At 38.3% G+C, this 24954-nt stretch overlaps 1 protein-coding gene across 2 annotated transcripts in view; it reads right to left on the bottom strand.

Annotated features, from left to right (window-relative positions):
- Positions 1-24954, bottom strand: part of LOC136867326 (trophoblast glycoprotein) — a 119813-nt gene that overhangs the window by 6789 nt on the left and 88070 nt on the right. For both annotated transcript variants that reach the window (XM_067144478.2, XM_067144479.2), the window contains exon 2: positions 16613-16878. In XM_067144478.2, coding sequence (XP_067000579.2) covers positions 16613-16878 — 266 coding nt within the window. The remainder of the gene's footprint in view (positions 1-16612; positions 16879-24954) is intronic.

Below are 24954 nucleotides of genomic sequence, written 5' to 3'. Positions count from 1 at the left end.
TCAGATTGATATCAGAAGGAAAACTGGCGACTAAATATAGCTGGCTCAGCTGAGACATTCGTGTGGCCGGCCGCTGAGTATGTAGCAGCTAGCAAAAGACAGCGGAATTATGACGCTACTTTGGCAACGATTTACACTAGATTAGTGTAAGATGTTATTATACAAACTATTTCATGATTATGGCCGAACATTTCTCCTTCAATTGATTCGTAATTAGCACATTTCGATGAATAATAATAAGATTATCGAAATAAAATAAAGAGCATGTCAAAACGCCTGATATCAGGCGTTGCCACTGGGCAAACGCATAAAACGCCTGATATCAGGCGCTTGCCACTTGGAGGGTTAAGTAGCTGTTCAGCTGTCTATAGTCTTATTTAACTGGCTTGAAGGAGTGAAAGTCGAATGTGTTATGATAAGATAACAGCTTTAAGTAGTTGTAGGAGCAAGGAAAAGTATTCGGCTGTCTATAGTTGTATTTATCTTGCTTGAAGGAGCGAAAGTCAAAGGTATATCAACGTTGATAGAGCTTTTCAGTGTGAAGTTTGTAACAAGAGGAGAGTGAATGCTTAGGAAAGGGTTAAAAAAAAAAAACATCGAGAATGTATAAAACACTTACGCTTTTGTCAGTAAAGATGTAAATCGGTTATGGAAAGGTTAGTTGAAGAAAAACAATGTTATGTGTATGTTCATTTATTTCTTCGACTGTTATGGTGTTAATCAGTTGCTATGGTAGCGTTGAATGACTGATACTTGTGCTTCTAGTATTGTATCAATGTGAGATCGGCAGAGGAGGGTGTGGTCAGAGGGGAGGGGGTAGGCGGGGCATTAAGTTTATGTGTTGTTGGTTACGAGAGATTTGCATAGTCGGACAGGAAGGGAGTCGTGTTGGGTTGCGGGAGAATTGCGGGGGCGGACATGAAGGAAGTCAAGTTAGTTAAAGTAGTGGAGGTTCTAGAAGATGTTAATTTAAGATTTTTAAGAATGTAGTTATGTTTTGAATGTAGAGTTTGCAATAATTTGGGTAAACTATCGTATAATGGATTCTTGACTTCAATCAAATCATTGAGGTTTAGGTTTTTTGTTGTAGTATTGGTCCAAAAATATATAGATGGTTTCAAGTTCATTCATTAACTTTCCTTTGTATCCTCTTTTAATAATTGTGAGGTCTTGTTCTATCGTTGTGTAGTGATGTCCTGTTTCTTTCACATGGGAGCTCATAGCTGAAAATTTACTGTGCTTAATGGCATTAAAGTGTTCTAAGTACCTAGTTTGAAAACTCTGGCCTGTTTGACCAATATAAGAGACATTGCATTGTGTGCAGGTGAGCCTGAATATGCCTGAGCCTGAGTAAATGTTTTTGCTTGAATTGACTGTGTTGTGATTAAAAAATAATTTTTGGTTAGTGTTTGTTGTTCTAAAAGCTATACTGGTATTTTTGTTTTTTATTGGGTTCAAGACTTGGTGAAAGTTTGGATTGTTGTAGGTGAAAGTAACAAATTTGGATTTTTTGGGTTTGTCAGGGATGAGGTTTGTTGTTAATTTGAATTTGACCTTATTTGTTAAACGGTTAATCGTTTCAGGTTTATATCCATTGATTTTTGATAAATCCTTTATATAATTTAGTTCTGTTTCAAGGTTCTTGGGTGTGAGAGGGATTTTTAAAGCTCTGTAAATTAAACTGTGAAAAGTGGACTTCAAGGAAAACAACAACTACTACAACAACTACTACTACATGTTTAGTCTTTAGAATTGCTGACGTGGATCCGTCTCCTTATTTGTTTGTTTATTTGTTTGTTTGTTTGTTTGTTTGTTTGTTTGTTTGTTTGTTTGTTTGTTTATTTATTTACTTATTTATTTATTTATATTTTTTTAAATTTAAATTCTTCACTAGGTCATCCTCCAATTTCAGTTCCTTAAGATCCAAGATGACAAAGTTCCTCCTCATATGGAGCCTACTTTTTATTCTGTTCCCAGAAGGAGGCATATCTACAAGGCTGATTCCCACAGTCACTTCTTTTTCTCACGATGTGACAAAACCATCTTGGTCATGACTCTTGGATCTTGTCTTTTATGTTGGTCACCATTACCTAATCCCGTACAGTTTCATTTCTGATTCTATCCTTCCTTAACACGCTGCATGCCCATCGTAGCATTTTAATTTCTGCCACGTCCAGCTTTCTTTCAGAGGCTCTTGTCATAGGCACTGTTTTGAAACCATGCATTAAGGCAGAACAAATCATACCCTTTTAAATAAAATCCTTGAAGTTTGATAGTATCCTCACATCATATAGGACTCCTGCAGCTGCTCTTCATTCTACCAATTTATCTCAACTCCTGTTTCATTATCATTCAGCATCACTGAACCCAGATATCTGAAGATTTCTGTCAATGACAGAGCTTTCCCTTGGAAATGTACCAGTCTTGATCCTCATTTAAGGAAAACTTCTTTTAAAATAATCCTATAAGGGCCTAAGGGTTAGCATAGTAGCTTCTCACCTGATTGCCATTAGTATTATTTTCAGCTCTGTCACAAATTTGAAAATGAAATCCCAGTTTGGATATTCTACAAATGACTTTCCATGGTTGCTCACTTCAGTTCTAATAAAATAACAGGATGGTACCTTATATATAAGCCAAAGTTGTCTCCTTTCTGATCCCAGCTATAGTTAATAGCCAAGCCCTGGATTCTTAGGTTTAAACGTATTCCATTGCTATCTTGTTACACACAAAATATCTCTTGTAATTTTTGTTTGATGTACCAATGAATAACATAATATTTTAGGACCTAAAATTACCTATTTTAATCATCATAACCTAAAAAGCTAATTGATGGTATTTTACTTATCTGTATTTTATTTTAAAGTAACATGATAGCTGTTCATTGCAGCATAAGTAACATAGTGTAAACAATGTTCTTCGAAGGGAAAGCTCCATTATGGTACAATATATTGAGAGGACCACCACAAAGCTAGGAAGTTTGAGAGCAGCACTCCATAATGAACAAGATTATTTCTTCAGTGGGTCATCTCTGTGGAGAGAAGTTGCAAGGAACAATGGCTTGGAATCCTAAGGAAATTGCCATTATGACGTTCAAAACCTTTATACAATGACCAGTTTAACCCTTAACAACTGATGTGGAGAATCTGTAACACTAACATAGGTGCACAGTTAAAGTGAGCATGCAATGTTAATGGTATTCTTGAGGATAAAATATTATCAAAAGGAGTTGACTACATTCCAAGTGAATATACAACCGTAGATGAGATGCTTGAAGTATTCAGAGGAAGATGCAGTTTCAGGCAGTTTACTCCCAACAAACCATCCAGATATGGAATTAAAGTGTTCTCTCTAGTGGATGCAAGAACATATTATACGGTATATATGGAGGTATACACTAGAAAGCAACATGAAAGACCATATAGAGTGAACAAGAGCCCTGCAAGTGTTGTTGAGAGGATTATTCCTCGGATATCTTAAACAAGACAAAATGTCACCATGGACAATTCGTACACTTTGATACCACCCGTTACTAAACTTCTCGATGAGCACAAACTCACAGTGGTTAGAACGCTTAAGAAGAACATAAGAGAAATACCTCCACTATTTCTCTAGGTGTCATCAAGACAGACGGGAGCATATTCGGTTTCAGTGAGGACTGCGCCTTACTATCCTACCAGCCAATGAAAAATACAGTAGAAGCTCAATTATACGTTCCCGGAAACTACGTTTTCCTGTATTATTCGTCCAAATTACGTGCTCCTGCGAGCATCCTAATTAAATCACGTTGTAAAAATCCTGCATTACCCGTTCCTCGAAAAAAAAACGATTTCCCGGATCAACTGTCCAGAAATTTCAGTCCCATCAACACTAAATCCTCGATCACACATTTTTCAAGTAACTGTGTTTCACGAAAGGACGGCTATGGCATACTTCTGGATCTTGGTGTTAACGTCCTATCATTGCGGTAATTTGAGGAAGTACTGTACTGGAAAAGCGATCGGCGGTGAACTTGAATAAGGGACCATCTTAGCATCGCATTCGGGTAGTATTGTTTAGAGAATCCTCGGAAATCATAAAGCAGAGAGTGTCCACAACAATCGGAAGGAGACAGAGTGCATTTCGACAGCTCTACTTGACGACAGAACGAGTTTCGTCAAATGTTCGTACGGTACATGAAAAATGACTACATTATGTCCAGGGTTAGATGTATATATTTTTAATTTTTCCGTGTGTACCGGTATTAAATACAAAGTGTGTTACAAGTGTTTATTTATATATCCACCTATTCAATACAAAGAGATCTTTCTAGAAATTAAATATTATTATAAAATGTTAAGGGACATGTTTCGCCCACATTAAGGGCATCATCAGCCTCAAATTCAAACCTGTATGGTGAAAAATCAGGATCCTGATTGCTCTTACAAGCCATAAAAAGAGGATATCATTATAGGTGTCAGTCTAAACATACAAAATATTAGAATGTCCTTGGCTAAAATTGCAGTATCAAGCTGCATGTCATAAGTTCACATGAATATACTTTCCGGAGCGTTGAAAAACTTGTTGGGGTAGGGCAGTAAACAGCTCAGTCTTTATAATGAAACAGAAATGTGCCTCCTTGAAGATGATAAGAAAAAGCAAAGCTGATACACTGTTACAGATGTCAATATCGTATGTTGTGATAAGACAACAGATCTCTTAAATGGCTGTTCAGCTGCCTATAGTCTTTTTAACTGGCTGAAGGAGTGAAAGTCGAATGTGTTATGATAAGATAACAGTCTTCCTTACGTAATTGTGGGAGCAAGGAAAAAGCATTGGGTTGTCTATAGATGTATTTATCTTATTTGAAGGACGAAAGTCGAAGGTTTATCGACGTTGATAGAGCTCTTTGGTGTGAAGTCTGTAACAAGAGGAGAGTGAATGCTTAGGAAGGTATTTTTTAAGAGAATGTGGGTTTAAAGAAAGGTAAAACATGGAAAATGTATAAAAACACTTACCCTTGCGTCTGTGAAGATGTAAATCAGTTTTGGAAAGGTTAGTTGAAGAAAAATAACGTTACGTGTAGGTTCATTTATTTCTTTGACTGTTAATGCAGTTGCTATGGTAGCAATTTATTGCAAACTCTAAATTCAAAACATAACTACATTCTTAAAAATCTTAAGTTAACATCTTCTAGAACCTCCACTACTTTAACTAACTTGCCTCCCTTCATGCCCGCCCCCACAATTCTCCCGCAACCCAACACGACTTCCTCCCTGTCCGACCATGTAAATCCCTCGCAACCAACAACACATAAACTTAACGCTCCGCCTACCCCCTCCCCTCAACCACACCCTCCTCCGCCAATCTCACATCGATACAATAGGTACCAGAAGTACAAGTGTCAGTCATTCAACGCTACCAAAGCAAACTGCATTAACAGTCAAAGAAATAAATGAACCTACACATAACGTTATTTTTCTTCAACTAACCTTTCCATAACTAATTTACATCTTCACAGACGAAAGGGTAAGTGTTTTTATACATTTTCCATGTTTTACCTTTCTTTAAACCCACATTCTCTTCAAAAATACCTTCCTAAGCATTCACTCTCCTCTTGTTACAGACATCACACCAAAGAGCTCTATCAACGTCGATAAACCTTCGACTTTCGTCCTTCAAATAAGATAAATACATCTATAGACAACCCAATGCTTTTTCCTTGCTCCCACAATTACGTAAGGAAGACTGTTATCTTATCATAACACATTCGACTTTCACTCCTTCAGCCAGTTAAAAAGACTATAGGCAGCTGAACAGCCATTTAAGATATCTGTTGTCTTATCACAACATACGATATTGACATCTGTAACAGTGTGTATCAGCTTTGCTTTTTCTTATCATCTTCAAGGAGGCACATTTCTGTTTCATTATAAAGACTGAGCTGTTTATTGCCCTACCCCAACAAGTTTTTTAACGCTCCCGAAAGTATATTCATGTGAACTTATGACATGCAGCTTGATACTGCAATTTTAGCCAAGGACATTCTAATATTTTGTATGTTTAGACTGACACCTATAATGATATCCTCTTTTTATGGCTTGTAAGAGCAATCAGAATCCTGATTTGTCACCATACAGGTTTGAATTTGAGGCTGATGATGCCCTTAATGTGGGCGAAACATGTCCCTTAACATTTTATAATAATATTTAATTTCTAAAATGATCTCTTTGTATTGAATAGGTGGATATATAAATAAACACTTGTAACATACTTTGTATTTACGTACATTTCAATACGGACCTAACATGAGAATTATAACATGTAATGTAAAAGCCAACCAGGCCTATTATATGCTAAACAAATTTCTCAACCTGAAGGTTAAGATTAGCAGTTTAAGTAAAGACATAGCTTTCCTAAAAGAATGTCTGAGACTAAAACTAGTACCAAGATTCTTAAGACATGTCCAAAGGAGAAACTTATCAGCTCGTAACTTATTAAAAACCCAAAACAAAACTAATGAAATCTGGCTTAAGGACGAAATAAAAACTTCCTATAAAAAGAAGTCACTCTTAAACTTACAACTGTACAAGCTACACTTATCGGTGTCGCAATATGTGAACCCTATAGAATGGAATTCGTTTCAGTTACATGTCGATTATAAATTAAATGATATACTAAGCAGAAAACAATTCACATTAGATAAAAAACTGGCTCACTTAAAAGAAAATCAGCTACAAGCACCCATACACTTAAAGAAATGAGTTCCTTCTTTCAACAACTCTCCCGCCGTAGTTAACTTGACGAACACAAGCTTCTCAGAAAAAGAAATGGAACTTTTAGGTAAAGGTTTAAAACACAATTGGCCTAGTACACAAAAAGAAAACGATGTTATTACCACCATAGCAGAAGTCGAGACGAATATTTCAAAACTTCCTCTTGAATTACAAAATGACACTAGATACGAGATAAAAAAGAAACTTCCAACACTAATTGAAGGTTTAAATAAAGACGCTATTCTCAATCATTCAAAATTAATTAAAGAGGTAAAAAACAAAGTAAAAGATAACAACATAATAGTAACTAAAGCCGATAAAGGAGGGACTACTGTTTTAATAGATAAGAAAGATTACATTGAAAAAACAGAAGAATTTTTCACAAATGAATCTTACACAGTAGTCAATAAAGACCCCACAATAAGAATCCAACGAAATTTAAAAACACTATTAAAGAATTCCACATTTTTACTAAATGAACAAGAACAGCAGAAACTAATCCTTATGAACCCTAAAACCCCCACAGCCAGAGCATTGCCTAAATTACATAAGACAAACACACCCACACGCCCAATCATCAACTGTAGAAGTAGTCCGACATATAAAACCTCAAAATATATCCACTATTTTCTAAAAATACATTACAGGTTCAACAATAAATCCCCCTTAAAAAATTCAATAGACTTCTGCGAAATTTTTAAAAAAAATCGCCTTACTACCAAATCACATTATGTGCTCTTCTGACATAACTAATATGTATTCTAATGTACCAACAAAGGAAACTGTAAATATTATCGAAGACAACCTCGCAAAACACAGCAACCTCAGCAAGCTTGAGTTAGAAGAATTCATAAAAATCCTAAATTTTGTGTTAAAAAACAACTATTTCACCTTTAATGGTAAAATTTACCACCAAGATGGCCTAGCTATGGGTGATCCCTTATCAGGCATGTTAGCTGACATCTATTTAGATTCTTTAGAACATCATAAAATAATAAATAAAATAAAAGGCCTTAGCTTATGGCTTAGGTATGTAGACGACACATTCGTAATAATCAATAAAGATCTCAATAACAGTACCGATATTTTAAATTATTTAAACAACCTAGACCAAAATATTAAATTTACCAAGGAAGATGAAGTCAGTGGATCCTTAAATTTCCTAGATCTCACAGTACTCATATTAATGGCAACTTCGATTTAAAATTTACAGAAAACCTACTCACACCCCATTAACAATCAAAAATAGTTCTTTACATCCTAACTCCCATAAATTGGCCACATTTCACTGTTTAATTTACAGAGCTTTAAAAATCCCTCTCACACCCAAGAACCTTCAAACAGAACTAAATTATATAAAGGATTTAGCAAAAATCAATGGATATAAACCTGAAATGATTAACCGTTTAATAAATAAGGTCAAATTCAAATTGACAACAAACCTCATCCCTGACAAACCCAAAAAATCCAAATTCGTTACCTTCACCTACAACAATCCAAACGTTAACCAGATCTCGAACCCAATAAAAAACAAAAATACCAGTATAGCATTTAGAACAACAAACACTAACCAAAAATTATTTTTTAATCACAACACAGTCAATTCAAGCAAAAACATTTACTCAGGATCAGGCATATACAGGCTCACATGCACGCAATGCAACGCCTCTTATATTGGTCAAACAGGTCGGAGTTTGCAAACTAGGTACTTAGCACACTATAATGCCATTAAGCACATTAATAAATTTTCAGCAATGACCTCCCATATGAAAGAAACAGGACATCACTTCACAACAATAGAAAGAGACCTCACAATTATTAAAAGAGTAGACAAAGGAAAGTTGATGAATGAACTTGAAACAATCTATATATTTTTGGACCAACACTACAACAAAAAGCTAAACCTCAATGATTTAATTGAAGTCAAGAATCCATTATACGAAAGTTTACCCAAATTATTGCAAACTCTAAATTCAAAACATAACTACATTCTTAAAAATCTTAAGTTAACATCTTCTAGAACCTCCACTACTTTAACTAACTAGACTCCCTTCATGCCCGCCCCCACAATTCTCCCGCAACCCAACACGACTCCCTCCCTGTCCGACCATGTAAATCCCTCGCAACGAACAACACATAAATTTAACGCTCCGCCTACACCCTCCCCTCAACCACACCCTCCTCCGCCAATCTCACATCGATACAATACCAGAAGTACAAGTGTCAGTCATTCAACGCTACCATAGCAACTGCATTAACAGTCAAAGAAATAAATGAACCTACACATAACGTTATTTTTCTTCAACTGACCTCTCCATAACTGATTTACATCTTCACAGACGAAAGGGTAAGTGTTTTTATACATTTTCCATGTTTTAAATTTCTTTAAACCCACATTCTCTTAAAAAATACCTTCCTAAGCATTCACTCTCCTCTTGTTACAGATTTCACACCAAAGAGCTCTATCAACGTCGATAAACCTTCGACTTTCGTCCTTCAAATAAGATAAATACATCTATAGACAACCCAATGCTTTTTCCTTGCTCCCACAATTACGTAAGGAAGACTGTTATCTTATCATAACACATTCGACTTTCACTCCTTCAGCCAGTTAAATAGTCTATAGGCAGCTGAACAGCCATTTAAGAGATCTGTTGTCTTATCACAACATACAATATTGACATCTGTAACAGTGTATCAGCTTTGCTTTTTCTTATCATCTTCAAGGAGACACATTTCTGTTTCATTATAAAGACTGAGCTGTTTACTGCCCTACCCCAACAAGTTTTTCAACGCTCCGGAAAGTATATTGATGTGAACTTATGACATGCAGCTTGTTACTGCAATTTTAGCCAAGGACATTCTAATATTTTGTATGTTTAGACTGACACCTATAATGATATCCTCTTTTTATGGCTTGTAAGAGCAATCAGGATCCTGATTTTTCACCATACAGGTTTGAATTTGAGGCTGATGATGCCCTTAATATGGGCGAAACATGTCCCTTAACATTTTATAATAATATTTAATTTCTAAAAAGATCTCTTTGTATTGAATAGGTGGATATATAAATAAACACTTCTAACATACTTTGTATTTACGTATATTTCAATACGGATCTAACATGAGAATTATAACATGTAATGTAAAAGCCAACCAGGCCTATTATATGCTAAACAAATTTCTCAACCTGAAGGTTAAGATTAGCAGTTTAAGTAAAGACATAGCTTTCCTAAAAGAATGTCTGAGACTAAAACTAGTACCAAGATTCTTAAGACATGTCCAAAGGAGAAACTTATCGGCTCGTAACTTATTAAAAACCCAAAACAAAACTAATGAAATCTGGCTTAAGGACGAAATAAAAACTTTCTATAAGAAGAAGTCATTCTTAAACTTACAACTGTACAAGCTACACTTATCGGTGTCGCAATATGTGAACCCTATAGAATGGAATTCGTTTCAGTTACATGTCGATTATAAATTAAATGATATACTAAGCAGAAAACAAGTCACATTAGATAAAAAACTGGCTCACTTAAAAGAAAATCAGCTACAAGCACCCATACACTTAAAGAAATGAGTTCCTTCTTTCAACAACTCTCCCGCCGTAGTTAACTTGACGAACACAAGCTTCTCAGAAAAAGAAATGGAACTTTTAGGTAAAGGTTTAAAACACAATTGGCCTAGTACACAAAAAGAAAACGATGTTATTACCACCATAGCAGAAGTCGAGACGAATATTTCAAAACTTCCTCTTGAATTACAAAATGACACTAGATACGAGATAAAACAGAAACTTTCAACACTAATTGAAGGTTTAAATAAAGACGCTATTCTCAATCATTCAAAATTAATTAAAGAGGTAAAAAACAAAGTAAAAGATAACAACATAATAGTAACTAAAGCCGATAAATGAGGGACTACTGTTTTAATAGATAAGAAAGATTACATTGAAAAAACAGAAGAATTTTTCACAAATGAATCTTACACATTAGTCAATAAAGACCCCACAATAAGAATCCAACGAAATTTAAAAACACTATTAAAGAATTCCACATTTTTACTAAATGAACAAGAACAGCAGAAACTAATCCTTATGAGCCCTAAAACCCCCACAGCCAGAGCATTGCCTAAATTACATAAGAAAAACACACCCATACGCCCAATCATCAACTGTAGAAGTAGTCCGACATATAAAACCTCAAAATATATCCACTATTTTCTAAAAATACATTACAGGTTCAACAATAAATCCCCCTTAAAAAATTCAATAGACTTCTGCGAAATTTTAAAAAAATTCACCTTACTACCAAATCACATTATGTGCTCTTTTGACATTACTAATATGTATTCTAATGTACCAACAAAGGAAACTGTAAATATTATCAAAGACAACCTCGCAAAACACAGCAACCTCAGCAAGCTTGAGTTAGAAGAATTCATAAAAATCCTAAATTTTGTGCTAAAAAACAACTATTTCACCTTTAATGGTAAAATTTACCACCAAGATGGCCTAGCTATGGGTGATCCCTTATCAGGCATGTTAGCTGACATCTATTTAGATTCTTTAGAACATCATAAAATAATAAATAAAATAAAAGGCCTTAGGTTGTGGCTTAGGTATGTAGACGACACATTCGTAATAATCAATAAAGATCTCAATAACAGTACCGATATTTTAAATTATTTAAACAACCTAGACCAAAATATTAAATTTACCAAGGAAGATGAAGTCAGTGGATCCTTAAATTACCTAGATCTCACAGTAACTCATATTAATGGCAACTTCGATTTTAAAATTTACAGAAAACCTACTCACACCCCATTAACAATCAAAAATAGTTCTTTACATCCTAACTCCCATAAATTGGCCACATTTCACTGTTTAATTTACAGAGTTTTAAAAATCCCTCTCACACCCAAGAACCTTCAAACAGAACTAAATTATATAAAGGATTTAGCAAAAATCAATGGATATAAACCTGAAATGATTAACCGTTTAATAAATAAGGTCAAATACAAATTAACAACAAACCTCATCCCTGACAAACCCAAAAAATCCAAATTCGTTACCTTCACCTACAACAATCCAAACGTTCACCAGATCTTGAACCCAATAAAAAACAAAAATACCAGTATAGCTTTTAGAACAACAAACAGTAACCAAAAATTATTTTTTAATCACAACACAGTCAATTCAAGCAAAAACATTTACTCAGGATCAGGCATATACAGGCTCACATGCACGCAATGCAACGCCTCTTATATTGGTCAAACAGGTCGGAGTTTGCAAACTAGGTACTTAGCACACTATAATGCCATTAAGCACATTAATAAATTTTCAGCAATGAGCTCCCATATGAAAGAAACAGGACATCACTTCACAACAATAGAAAGAGACCTCACAATTATTAAAAGAGTAGACAAAGGAAAGTTGATGAATGAACTTGAAACCATCTATATATTTCTGGACCAACACTACAACAAAAATCTAAACTCAATGATTTAATTGAAGTCAAGAATCCATTATACAAAAGTTTACCCAAATTATTGCAAACTCTAAATTCAAAACATAACTACATTCTTAAAAATCTTAAGTTAACATCTTCTAGAACCTCCACTACTTTAACTAACTTGACTCCCTTCATACCCGCCCCCACAATTCTCCCGCAACCCAACCCGACTCCCTCCCTGTCCGACCATGTAAGTCTCTCGCAACCAACAACACATAAATTTAATGCTCCGCCTACCCCTCCCCTGAACCACACCCTCCACCGCCAATCTCACATCGATACAATACCAGAAGTACAAGTGTCAGTCATTCAACGCTACCATAGCAACTGCATTAACAGTCAAAGAAATAAATGAACCTACACATAACGTTATTTTTCTTCAACTAACCTTTCCATAACTGATTTACATCTTCACAGACGAAAGGGTAAGTGTTTTTATACATTTTCCATGTTTTACCTTTCTTTAAACCCACATTCTCTTCAAAAATACCTTCCTAAGCATTCACTCTCCTCTTGTTACAGACTTCACACCAAAGAGCTCTATCAACGTCGATAAACCTTCGACTTTCGTCCTTCAAATAAGATAAATACATCTATAGACAACCCAATGCTTTTTCCTTGCTCCCACAATTACGTAAGGAAGACTGTTATCTTATCATAACACATTCGACTTTCACTCCTTCAGCCAGTTAAATAGACTATAGGCAGCTGAACAGCCATTTAAGAGATCTGTTGTCTTATCACAACATACGATATTGACATCTGTAACAGTGTATCAGCTTTGCTTTTTCTTATCATCTTCAAGGAGGCACATTTCTGTTTCATTATAAATACTGAGCTGTTTACTGCCCTACCCCAACAAGTTTTTCAACACTCCAGAAAGTATATTCATGTGAACTTATGACATGCAGCTTGATACTGCAATTTTAGCCAAGGACATTCTAATATTTTGTATGTTTAGACTGACATCTATAATGATATCCTCTTTTTATGGCTTGTAAGTGCAATCAGGATCCTGATTTTTCACCATACAGGTTTGAATTTGAGGCTGATGATGCCCTTAATGTGGGCGAAACATGTCCCTTAACTTTTTATAATATTTAATTTCTAAAAAGATCTCTTTGTATTGAATAGGTGGATATATAAATAAACACTTGTAACATACTTTGTATTTACGTACATTTCAATACGGACCTAACATGAGAATTATAACATGTAATGTACCGGTATTGCCGAACAGGTTTTTGGCACTTCCCTCAGGGCACTGTACAGTCACTGGGCTTACAAGCAGAAATCGAAACTGCTCCTTTAGTATTTAGTATTTTAATATTATCGTATACGATTATGTTATCGAGACCAGAACGGATGTTGCACCTTACATATAATTAAAAACCATGGGAGGTTTTGGGATTGCCTATTACTGTTTTGGTCCTAATATAAGACTGGGAATTTCACTTTTTTTGTTAAAATATTATAAAAACCACAGTCGTTTTATTTGCACACGTTACATTTAAAACCTTTGTATCATTTCGCACTCGTACCGACTTGGACAGCAAACGCGCTTTCCAGCTGAGCTCAAGGTCATGAATAACCATAATTTCAGAAGTGTTAATAATATTTTTTCTCTTTCCAATTTGATTGTGATTAGTGATGGACAGAATTCAATATAATTCGTTCCAGAACTTGAGAATCGATAACTACATTCAAAACCATATTCTATAGTTCAACCAAGACCAACTACAATTACATGAGACAACACGCCATTTGATATTTAATTGGAATGTGCTTTCTGATTTTTAACCATATTGTAACAACTTTTAATATTAAGAATCAACCACCTTAATGTCATAATTTTTCAAATAATTGTTATGTTTTTCAACTCAGCTATTGCTACAATTATTGTTAATCTAATAATATACTATGTCTTATATTTTAATCATTGTATAATGACCTCTGATCCTTTTTTATAAAACAAGTTATAAATCAACAATATTTCATAAGTCAATTCCAATCAGGTACCTGATTTACTCTTAAGGTGAAACTTTGGCTGATGATGCCCTACAATGAGAGGCAAAACATGTACCATCTAATTTAATAACTTGTTATGTTGACAATTTGATAAGGACAAAGTCCTAATTTTTAAGGTTTTATTGTATTGAATAGGTGGGTAAACGATAAAAACATACCAGTTTTATTTAATACAAATTCATTCCAGGCGGATAAAATATTTCAATCCAAATTCTACAAGTACTTTTCTTTAACAAACACGGAATTCTTTTTTTAAATTGTGTTATTCTAAAATATATACCGGTACTGTCTGAAAGAAGAAATATTTCACTCATGTATTTTAGCACTGTATGTTGCATACCATGAGAATTTTGTATTTTAACATTATTTCTTCATTAAATATGTAATTAATACTAAAATTATGAATGAATTTGGATCGCATTTTTACGTCCTTTTCTGAATATTTTTAGGTCTTTTTATAGGTCCTTTTAAGGCAATTTATAGGTCTTCAACTTCCAAGCCGTAGTAATAGGTTTGTAGAGCAATGTCATCTACACTGCTTACATAAATATATTTTTAGACCCTCTTTCTAGTGTTCCTTATTCCCACACTGAACTGTCAGATTGTTTGTCCTATTGTGTGTTCCTTTTCATGTTTTTCTCTCTATGTAGAAAGGTGGCCCAGAAAATAATGCACCATAACTTTTTTCGCAGCTCTCAACAATGGTACAAATGCGAAACTTTAGGTATGAATTCTTTGAAGTTTTCGGAGTATGCGCGCAAAGTTTCTGTTTTTTCTGACAGAAAGCGTTCTTGCAGCAACGGTTCAACATGGCATCTGTAAGTGATATATGTTACAAGCAGCATGTCATCATTGAATTTCTCACTTCAGAGCAAGAAACATTTGGAAACATTCACAAATGTTTATGTGCAGTTTATGGAGCATCAGCAGTTGACAGACGTACGGTTAGTCAATGGGCACAGAGGGAGAGGCCATCTGAAAGCAGTTCAGCAGATCTCTCGGATTTGCAGCGGTCGGAGAGGCTACCCACGGCTGTCACACCTGACAAGATGCAACGTGCTGATGCGCTCATTCGCAAGGATCAACCCAGAACGACTCTGCAGTTGGCGTGGGAGCTGTCAGTCAGCAAAGCAAGTGTGAGTGTAATCATCAGTGCTCTTGATTATACTTTTGCCATCTTACAGAGGAACACAAAACTCACAGAGAGAACATTTCTTGAGTTGCTACAATGTTTTGAAGCTGAGGGGGAGCCTTTCTTGTCCCAGATTATGACAGGTGATGACATCTGCGTCACCATTTTGAGCCCGAAATAACACGGCAATCGATGGAATGGCACCATCCTGACTCTCCACAGAATAAAAAATTCAAAGCAACTGCTTATGCTGGTAAGGTCATGGTCGCTGTGTTTTGGAACTGTGATGGTGTCCTACTCATTGATATGATGCCGAGAGGAACCGCCATTAATTCTGAGGCATACGTGAACACATTAACCGAACTCAAGAAGCGCTTACAGCGACTTGCACGCCTGAAGAACCCAGGTGATTGTTTGCTTCAACATGATAACGCATGCCCTCACACAAATTTGAGGACGTCGGAACACATCATGAAACAGAATTGGGCAGTGTTACCCTATCCACCCTATAGTCCTTACCTAGCTCTCTCAGACTTTCACTTGTTTGAGCCATTGAAGAATGGCATTCGTGGTAGACATTTTGAGGAAGAGGTGATTTGCACAGTGAAGAAATGGCTTTGTGAACAAAACAAGGAGTGATACCAACAGGGCATTCATGCCCTTGTATCTCACTGGAGGAAAGCCATAGAATACGAAGGAGATTACATGGAAAAATAGGGAGTATAGAAGAAACATCATTCTTTCTTATGTATAAGTTTCATTGTGTTCAACAAATAATTGTTGTGGAAAAAAATGTGGTGCATTAGTTTCTGGGCTACCCTCGTATATATGACTTGATTTGATGCTTGTTTGTTCCCTCCCATAGTAATTAAACTCAAGTCCTCTTACACTCTAGGTGGTGCAGCTCTTTTCAGGCACACCCCCGTGGAAGTGAGCTGCATGTACCTTTTTAACTATATACCAGCCATCCTGTCATTCTTAAAATCTCTGACAGTACCAGAAATCAAACCCAGACCTCTGAGGATGGCAGTTAATAACACAAACATGCTATGGAGGCAGATATTCCTTTCCTTTATTAATACAGACACATCAGTCAGGTGATAAAGGTTTGCAATGTGTAGTTCTCTATATTATTCTAACAATAATTGTATTATTACAGTTAGCAAGCTACCACTCTACTTTACCTCAGTTTGGGGAGGTAACTGCTGCAGAATAGATGTGTTCGTAAATCCTTTGTCAGTACAATTGACCATAAACTGCCAATATGGTTCTCTTAAGTCATACTGTGCACATCCACATAAACATCCTGCTCGAAGGATACGTGTACATGTCACCTCAATATCAAGCCCATTTTCACAGTCCTGTTTGGTGATAGCTTGTTTTGCACAATCACTTTTCAAGGCAAGTGCACACAGTACAAAAATGATCACCAATTTCATCATGGTTGAATCTGAAACACAAAAAAATAATAAAAATGACAGTTTATCTTTCAAAAGCATATAACATGGAAAGAAAACCTGCATACATAAACAGAACAGCATTTTGTCAAAATAATATCAAACAACAGATGTAAGCACAAGTTTCTTTACTTGAGAAAAGGGTGAAAACTGGCACCAATTTAATGCTAGAAACTAAATAAAAGAGCAGTTTGTACACCTGGAACACTCAACACAGTCGTGTATAGAATGCACTGCATGTGACAACGATGAAGAAATCGACTTAGATGAAGATTATTAAACTATCAATCATTATTTGGCTCTGTACTAGATCAAACATAATTTTCTTCACAGAATTTTAAACTTTTCATGCAGGACAGTAGGATTTGGGTAGTTCACAAATATGAATATAATTTTTAATGCTGGGTTGAGTAGCTCAGACAGTAGAAGGGCTTAGCATCTCCAAAAACCATAAAAATAGTTCATGGAACATAAAAACAATAACCAACAACATCATTATGCTTTCTTATATACAAATGTTTTGAGTAAAGATCTGGAATCAGAGATAAGGCTTTTTGTGGATGATGATGTACTTAAAAAAAATAGACCTGAATAATATTTTGAAATGGACAGTAGGTACAGTATGATGATAAACAGAGGCAGCCCCTGATTAGTGTTTGGCTGATAATCCTGTTACTTCCCCTTAAAAGAACAATCACCATCACTACCACCGAACTTAGGTGAAAATAATTACAATGACATACTATGTTTTTAATAATATTAACAATCAAAGAGCCTCCGTGGTTCAGATGGCAGCGTGCCGGCCTCTCACCGCTGGGTTCTGTGGTTCAAAACCCGGTCACTCCATGTGAGATTTGTGCTGGACAAAGCAGAGGCAGATCAGGTTTTTCTCCGGGTACTCCGGTTTTCCCTGTCATATTTCATTCCAGCAAGACTCTCCAATATCATCTCATTTCATCTGTCATTCATTTATCATTGCCTCAGAGGAGTGTGACAGGCTTCGACAGCCGGCACAATTCCTATCCTCGCCGCTAGATGGGGCTTCATTCATTCCATTCCTGACCTGGTCAAATTACTGGAAACAGGCTGTGGATTTTCAATATTAATAATCAAATGAGCTGGTTATGTGATGTGTGCTTTTCAGTTGTAAGTTTGTGTAGGTGTCAGAAATCATGAGTCGGAATTCCACCTTTGGCAATTCTGCATATAGTTTTGCGTGGTTTCCTATTTTTACACTAGTCAAGTGTTGGGGCTGTACTTTCATTATTATTATTATTATTATTATTATTATTATTATTATTATTATTATTATTACTAACGGGAATGAAAGCTGGGTGGGTTCAGGATATCTTGTTCAGCAACTGTAAGTAATAGACAAGAAAGTACCGAGAATAATTACTGATACAAATAGGTGGTAACAATGGCAGAAGGGTACTTGGAGTGAGGATATAAAGGCTAAATTAGGAATGAACTTGTTGGTTGAAGCTGTATGTATAAACTAGCTTTGGTGGTGGGTACGTGCGAGACGGCAGTGGTAGTAGTAGTGGTGGTTATTGCTTGAAGAAGAAGTACAACTATGCAACCATCCTCTATTAACACCACCAATCCAATCGGGAGGGGGGGGATATGGAAGGGATCCATCACTTCAAAAAATGAAGGTATCAGCCAAAGAAAGACAAGGGCCATGAAGGGCATGAAAATGAAGGACTCACTACCCCTCGATACCTAATACCGTCAGGGTCAGTAAAGAACAAGAGATGACCAAGGGAGGTCGGATAGGATAGATGAAAGTGAGGATGCTGGCACAAGTGCAAACAATACCAGGACTCACCTAAGGCCCCCGTGATCATCAACCCATGCTTCCAAGTTAAGAACTCCGGGACCCCTTTAAGTCCCCTCTTACAAGAGGTATGGGATACTGTGGATGTATTCTACCTCCCCCACCCACAGGGGGACATATAAGTTGAATGGAGGAGGATAGGCTACCTACGAAAATAATGGACTCGGCCATGGAAGATACGCGAACCACAGGGAGACCAAGGCAACAATGGTTGGAAAGACAAACTGCTAGCAAACTGCGTAACGAAGGTAGGCTTATCAGACAGTATTCAGGAGTACGGAGCTGATGACTGTGTTGAAATATTCTTCTTCTGTCTGTCTGTTAGGTCATCAGCCCAGAGGCTGGTTGGATCCTCAAATAGCACCACCAAAAGGTTATGCAGTTATAAGAAAACCCCAAAAACCAATGGCAGCACCAAAATGAGGCGTACTAGGCAAGATGAGGAGTGAGATAGTTTGCCATTGCTTTCCTCACTGGGTCAGAAAGTACTATTGCAGCACGACTGACCCTATGAGCAGCACCTTTCATAACACTCAGATGCACTAGTCATGCTCTGAATGTCATTACTCAACACTACCCATACCCCAGCAACTTCCATATTGTCGCAGCCATGGATGTTGACTGGGACTTCAGTGGAAGCTACACTTTACTCTGGCCTGTGCCAAAAGATGGATGCAAAAGTACTGTATCCATCAAGAAATGACAGCAGGCAGCATATTCTTCTTCACTTAACAGAAATTATTCGACTATGAATTTGAAACAAACATTTTAAAAAATGCTTACAGTTTTACGTGGTTGTTAAACTTGTAATCATAGTAAGTCCCAGGGTTATTTATGTTCAGTGGAATGCGAATCACAGACGTGTGCATTTTCAAAATTCTCAAATATTTTGATCGGGATTTTTTCTTCCTGGTCAGTTTCCCAATTTATTTAGATCGGCACTTGACGTGGATTTGACATTTTTTTACGGCCGAATGCCCTTCCTGGAGCCAACCTTATGTCGAGGGGTGTATTCGCTGCTGCGTGTTTCTACGGTGGTTGGTGGAGTGAAGTGTTGTATCTAGACGAAGATATATTAAGACGAACACAAAAACCCGAACCAGGGGAATCAACTACTGTATACGCTGTTAAAATTTACGGTCCGGTCGGGAATCGAACCCGAGGCCATTAGAACCGAAGGCCAGTATGAGAACAATGGACCCGGCCATGAAAGGTACGAGAAATAGAGGGAGACCAAGGCGACGATAGTTAGACTCAGTTTGAATTAGGTATAAGAAGTGTGGAAATTAACAAGGCCACAGAGCTAGTTGCAAGTAGAGGACTGTGTAGGTGATTGTTTAACAAAGGCATTCAGCCAAGGAACCGGACTGGAATTAATAATAATAATAATAATAATAATAATAATAATAATAATAATAATAATAATAATAATAATGCTTTTAAATCCCACTAACTAATTTTAAAGGTTTTTGGAGATCCTGAGGAGCCGGAATGTTGTAACCGTAGGTTTTTTTTTTATTTTATTTTTTTATTTACATGCAAATAATTCTACTGACAGGAGGTTGGCGTATCTGAGCACCTTCAAATACCACCGGATTGAACTGGGATCGAACCCACTATCTTGGGCTCAAAAGGCTAGCGCTGTAACGTCTGAGCTACAGAAATGAAACTGCGTATGGCTTTTATTGCCGGGAGTGTCCGAGGACAAGTTCGGCTCGTCAGATGCAGGTCTTTTGATTTGACGCCCGTAGGAGTCGTGATGAGGATGAAATGATGATGAAGACGACACATACACCCAGCCCCGTGCCAGCGAAGTTAATCAATTATGGTTAAAATTCCCGACCCTGCCGGGAATCGAACCCGGGACCCCTTTGACCGAAGGCCAGCACGGTAACCATTCAGCTATGGAGCCGGACTGAGCTACAGAGCCCGGCATTTATCGGGATTCGATTAATAGCCACGTTAATGAGAAGCCAGTAGTAACGGCTCTCAGCTACTACGTACGCACGCCGAGAAATTATTAAAGGTCAGAGGCATACTTCAACCATGCAGACTTATTTGTTACAATTCATTCCGAACTGTTTTCATTAACAAGACATAGGTCAGCTTCAGATTATCACTTTTGGTCTTGAAATAAATCTGAATGTTAATTAAATGTAAATACTGCGAAGGACGTGGAGAAGAGAAACAATGAATGAGCAATTCCAATTAAATACCGGTATCTAATGCGTTGCCATATCATTCACTAGCTGTTGTATACCCGTGCCTCGCTACAGAATTCTACATTGTACACATAATTTTAGATAAAATGCCTGGTTTTTGTGAACGTAGCGTCCGTCACACTACAGCTTGTGCTCGAAATGGCGCCCATTTATGCCAAGGACACAGCGTAGGAAAGCTTATTGTACGAATGAAGGAACAGGGACGTAACTAAGCTAGTTTCCACACGGCGCAAGAACTCGCCCACCGACCAACAAAACCAAATCACTCCCCGGCAACCCCTGATATCGCCACCACACAGTAATTTCCCTATTCCACTTTTTCTTCAGCTTAAATGGCAAATGCTTGATTTCAAATGTGTAGTAATTTAATTTTTAGTACAATATAAGATACCAAATTAATGAAATGAAATGTCGTATGGCTTTTAGTGCCGGGATATCCCAGGACGGGTTCGGCTCGCCAGGTGCAAGTCTTTCTATTCGACTCCCGTAGGCGACCTGCGCATCGTGATGAGGATGAAATGATGATGAAGACAACACATACACCCAGCTCCCGGGCCATTGGAATCAACCAATTAAGGTTAAAATCCCCGAACCGGCCGGGAATCGAACCCGGAACCCTCTGAACCGAAGGCCAGTACGCTGACCGTTCAGCCAACGAGTCGGACACCAAATTAATTATAAGATATTTCATTGACGAATAATCTGAGCGTAGCGTGTTTGGTATATTCTTTCACAATCACTGCAAATGAAAAAGGTTTGTCAAATTATACCGGGATGTGTATATGTGTGGCCTGAATCAACAGACTGTTGAATTATAGGATAATTAATTATGATAAATAGTACTAATATTCGGAATAACAGATTTTTCTCAAGTTATTATATTGAGTATTATACTTACACATTTTACACGCTCTCTTAATCTACTAATAAAAAGTATGAAAAATTAAAACAGATCCTTCGCCGTCCAACGGTTTTCAATCACCGCAAGTCAGGCACGTAGGGCATTCCCTATTGAAAAAGTGAACTGAACAGGTGGACAACGAAAATCGGGGAGGTTTCACCTCAGGACGAGCCCATCGCCAGGAACTACCACACTACCCAGGGTGACTACACTGTCCTGCCAGTCTACTGGAACATACGTGCACACCATGTTTCCATTTTCTCCTCACTGTTCGACTACTACAACAGCCACTACTAGTACCACCACTACCACTATCACGGATCTCAGCCCATCAGCCGCAGTCGCCTACCATTCGGTGGTCATGTCGAGTTTTGCAGCGCCAGATTACCAGGCCAGATTCATCCCAACGACGCCAGCTCCACAATGGAATGCCCCCAACTTTCAGTTTAAATTTTCGAGTCTGCCACCAAGTTCCCCAGCACCCGAGGAACGAGTCCAACAACACGCATCAGCAATGGCACGAACTGATCCATCGCTACCCATGGACACCTCCGTTCAGGCTATTCCTCCTCCAACCACTACTGCTACCCCCACTTCCAATTTTCCCCAGCTTACTTTCTCCGCTGCTTCCGGTACTCGACGCCCTATCACTCGCTCCCGTTTCCTCCAACCCGCCCCAGCAGGAACTCATTCCTTCTTACTTACTAGTCCTTCCTCTGACTTCCATTCACCCCACGCCATTTTCTCCACCCTATTTCGCTACAACATGCGCCGAGAAGACGTAGCGGATATCCGCAAAACTACAAATGGAGTCATCATCCAGATCAACGGAGACACTGCTGCCAACCTTCTCACCACGGCCATCTGCGCTCAACGTCTCGGATTCAACAACCCCCTTCAACCCCTCCCACAGCCATCTCTCAAAACTCCACCTCCCCCACAACGCTACAGCCTCCTTAGTTGCGTCATTCGCGGTGTCGACCCCTCTATTTCTGAAGACACAATCATCTCCGAGCTCAACGCAGAAGGCATCCCGGCGAAAAAGGCATTCCGGATCAGGAACGCCACGGGTCCAACTTACATGGTGCGGATTCTTCTCCCCACACCAGCAGACATCGACCGGGTACTGGCCAGCGGAGTCTCGATTCACCGTCACCACCATAAGGTTGAACCTTCACGTCCACCGCCTCCCCAATCCATCAGGTGTGAGAGGTGCCTCACCTACAACCATCATCTCACCACGCACTGCACTGCCCAACGCCCATCATATGGACACTGCAACCAACAACACGCTACGTTCCGCTGTCCCAACACCCACCAACCACCCCAGTGTCATACCTGTGGAGCATTCACCCCGTATACTCCCGCCGTTGTAGAAGCTGCCCCTCCCCTCTCCATAATCGCCCAGACCTGGTGGCCCCTATTAGAACCATAGACCCGCCCACATCGCCCACTCGCTCTTTATTCTCCCCACCCACCGTAGAAGATCTCATCCGTTTTGTCACTCTCTCCCTACTCAACATTCACCCCTACAATCGCTCCTTAGTCCTCCATCACCTACAGGCCGCAGCCAACCAAACCTGAAACCTCCACTTCTCCACCACGCATTCCGGCTTAAATTCTCATTTCAGTTTCACTCCTCTGGAAACAATGGTTTAACCTCCCGTACTCTCCCGTATATCTTCCAGGTCTCTAAGTGTTTTACAAGAACAATGTCCTATGGTTAAATATTTTCACCGTTCGCTGTCTGTCTTCATATCTGGTATCCCAGGCGTCGGATAATGGACAATCCCTGAAGATTTGTAAAAGCTGTAAATTATGTTATTACCAAAAAAAAAAGCAAACTGTCTGAAACCCTTCACTTTATTATGCATATACTTTTTGCTTGTATGTATGTTCTAAAAAAACAAAGAAAAGCAATAATAAATGAATAAATACAGTAGTAACATCCTTAGGCATAGGCAAAATTCCTCCCCCATCTCCTCCTTCTTCACATCCTTTACCCACCTCCTTCTTCCATCACATCTCCCCAACCCGCCCGTATCTCTTGGCCAGAGAGAGGGCGTAACCCTCTAGGTGGCCCGCCCCACCCCTTCAGGGTGGGGAATGAAAACATTCTTAGATAGAATTAAAACACTGAAAGCTTGAACTAAATCTTTACAGGCTTTTTTTCTTTTTCCTCGCTGCAAACAGTTTTACAATATCCTCAAATGATAGCTTTGCAGCTAACTTGTGCTGTATGTATATGATGCTGAAATTGGTCAGTCGCTGTCCTGTGAAATTTCTTAGCAAATATTTTACTATCTTTAGTCTGCTAAAACTCCTGTCATTGTGAGGTAAGTGAACATTTATTGAACATTGAACATACAGGCTTTACGGCCAGATACATGTTCACAATGCCATATAACACAGAACGAACCATTAAAACCAACGAAACTGAACACTTATAAACAGATATCTACTAAGCAGCCCTTACACGGGCGGATGACCGGTCCACGTGAAATGGCCAACCCTACAACCCTATTTCTTACCAGTAACCAGGTGGTCCCTCACACGGGCGATACCAGTTTCCGTGCAAGGCACCACCTCTAAACTAAGTTTACTAAGCTGCCACTAACATGGGCGGATGACCAGTCCACACGTTAGCACTCCCTACATCTAAATCAACCATATAATCCTAAAATAATTTGTTGCCCCCCCACCCCCACATGGGCGAGAAACAAGTCCACGTGCAAGGCGCCACTCCTACAACTACTGTCCGGCCGTGTCATCCCCCTGGTGAGAAAAGGAGCCGCCCTCCCAAGGATGATACGCTAGGCCCTACTCGTGGGGCCCAAACGTGAAGACCCCAACATCCCCTACCAGGTGACAGAGCAAATTTTTCACCATTCCCTTTGCGGCCGGACACATGTGGCGGAAATCCATATCCTTATGTGCCCCGCCTCCCTCACTCCTCTCTCTACATATGTCTCTGTCATACTTTTCCAGCCTCTCTGTATACCTTTGGGATAGGCCCGTCCTAGCCCGTCCTCTTACTAACCGAGTTGTACCGTCCAGGATACCACTACCGTAAATACATGTAGTTATCTCTGCTTTCTTTGCATTT

Source organism: Anabrus simplex, chromosome 3, assembly GCF_040414725.1.
Source record: "Anabrus simplex isolate iqAnaSimp1 chromosome 3, ASM4041472v1, whole genome shotgun sequence".
Classification (NCBI taxonomy): Eukaryota; Metazoa; Arthropoda; class Insecta; order Orthoptera; family Tettigoniidae; genus Anabrus; species Anabrus simplex.
Note: the sequence above shows the minus strand (reverse complement) of the source record. Positions and strands in the feature narration are given on the sequence as shown.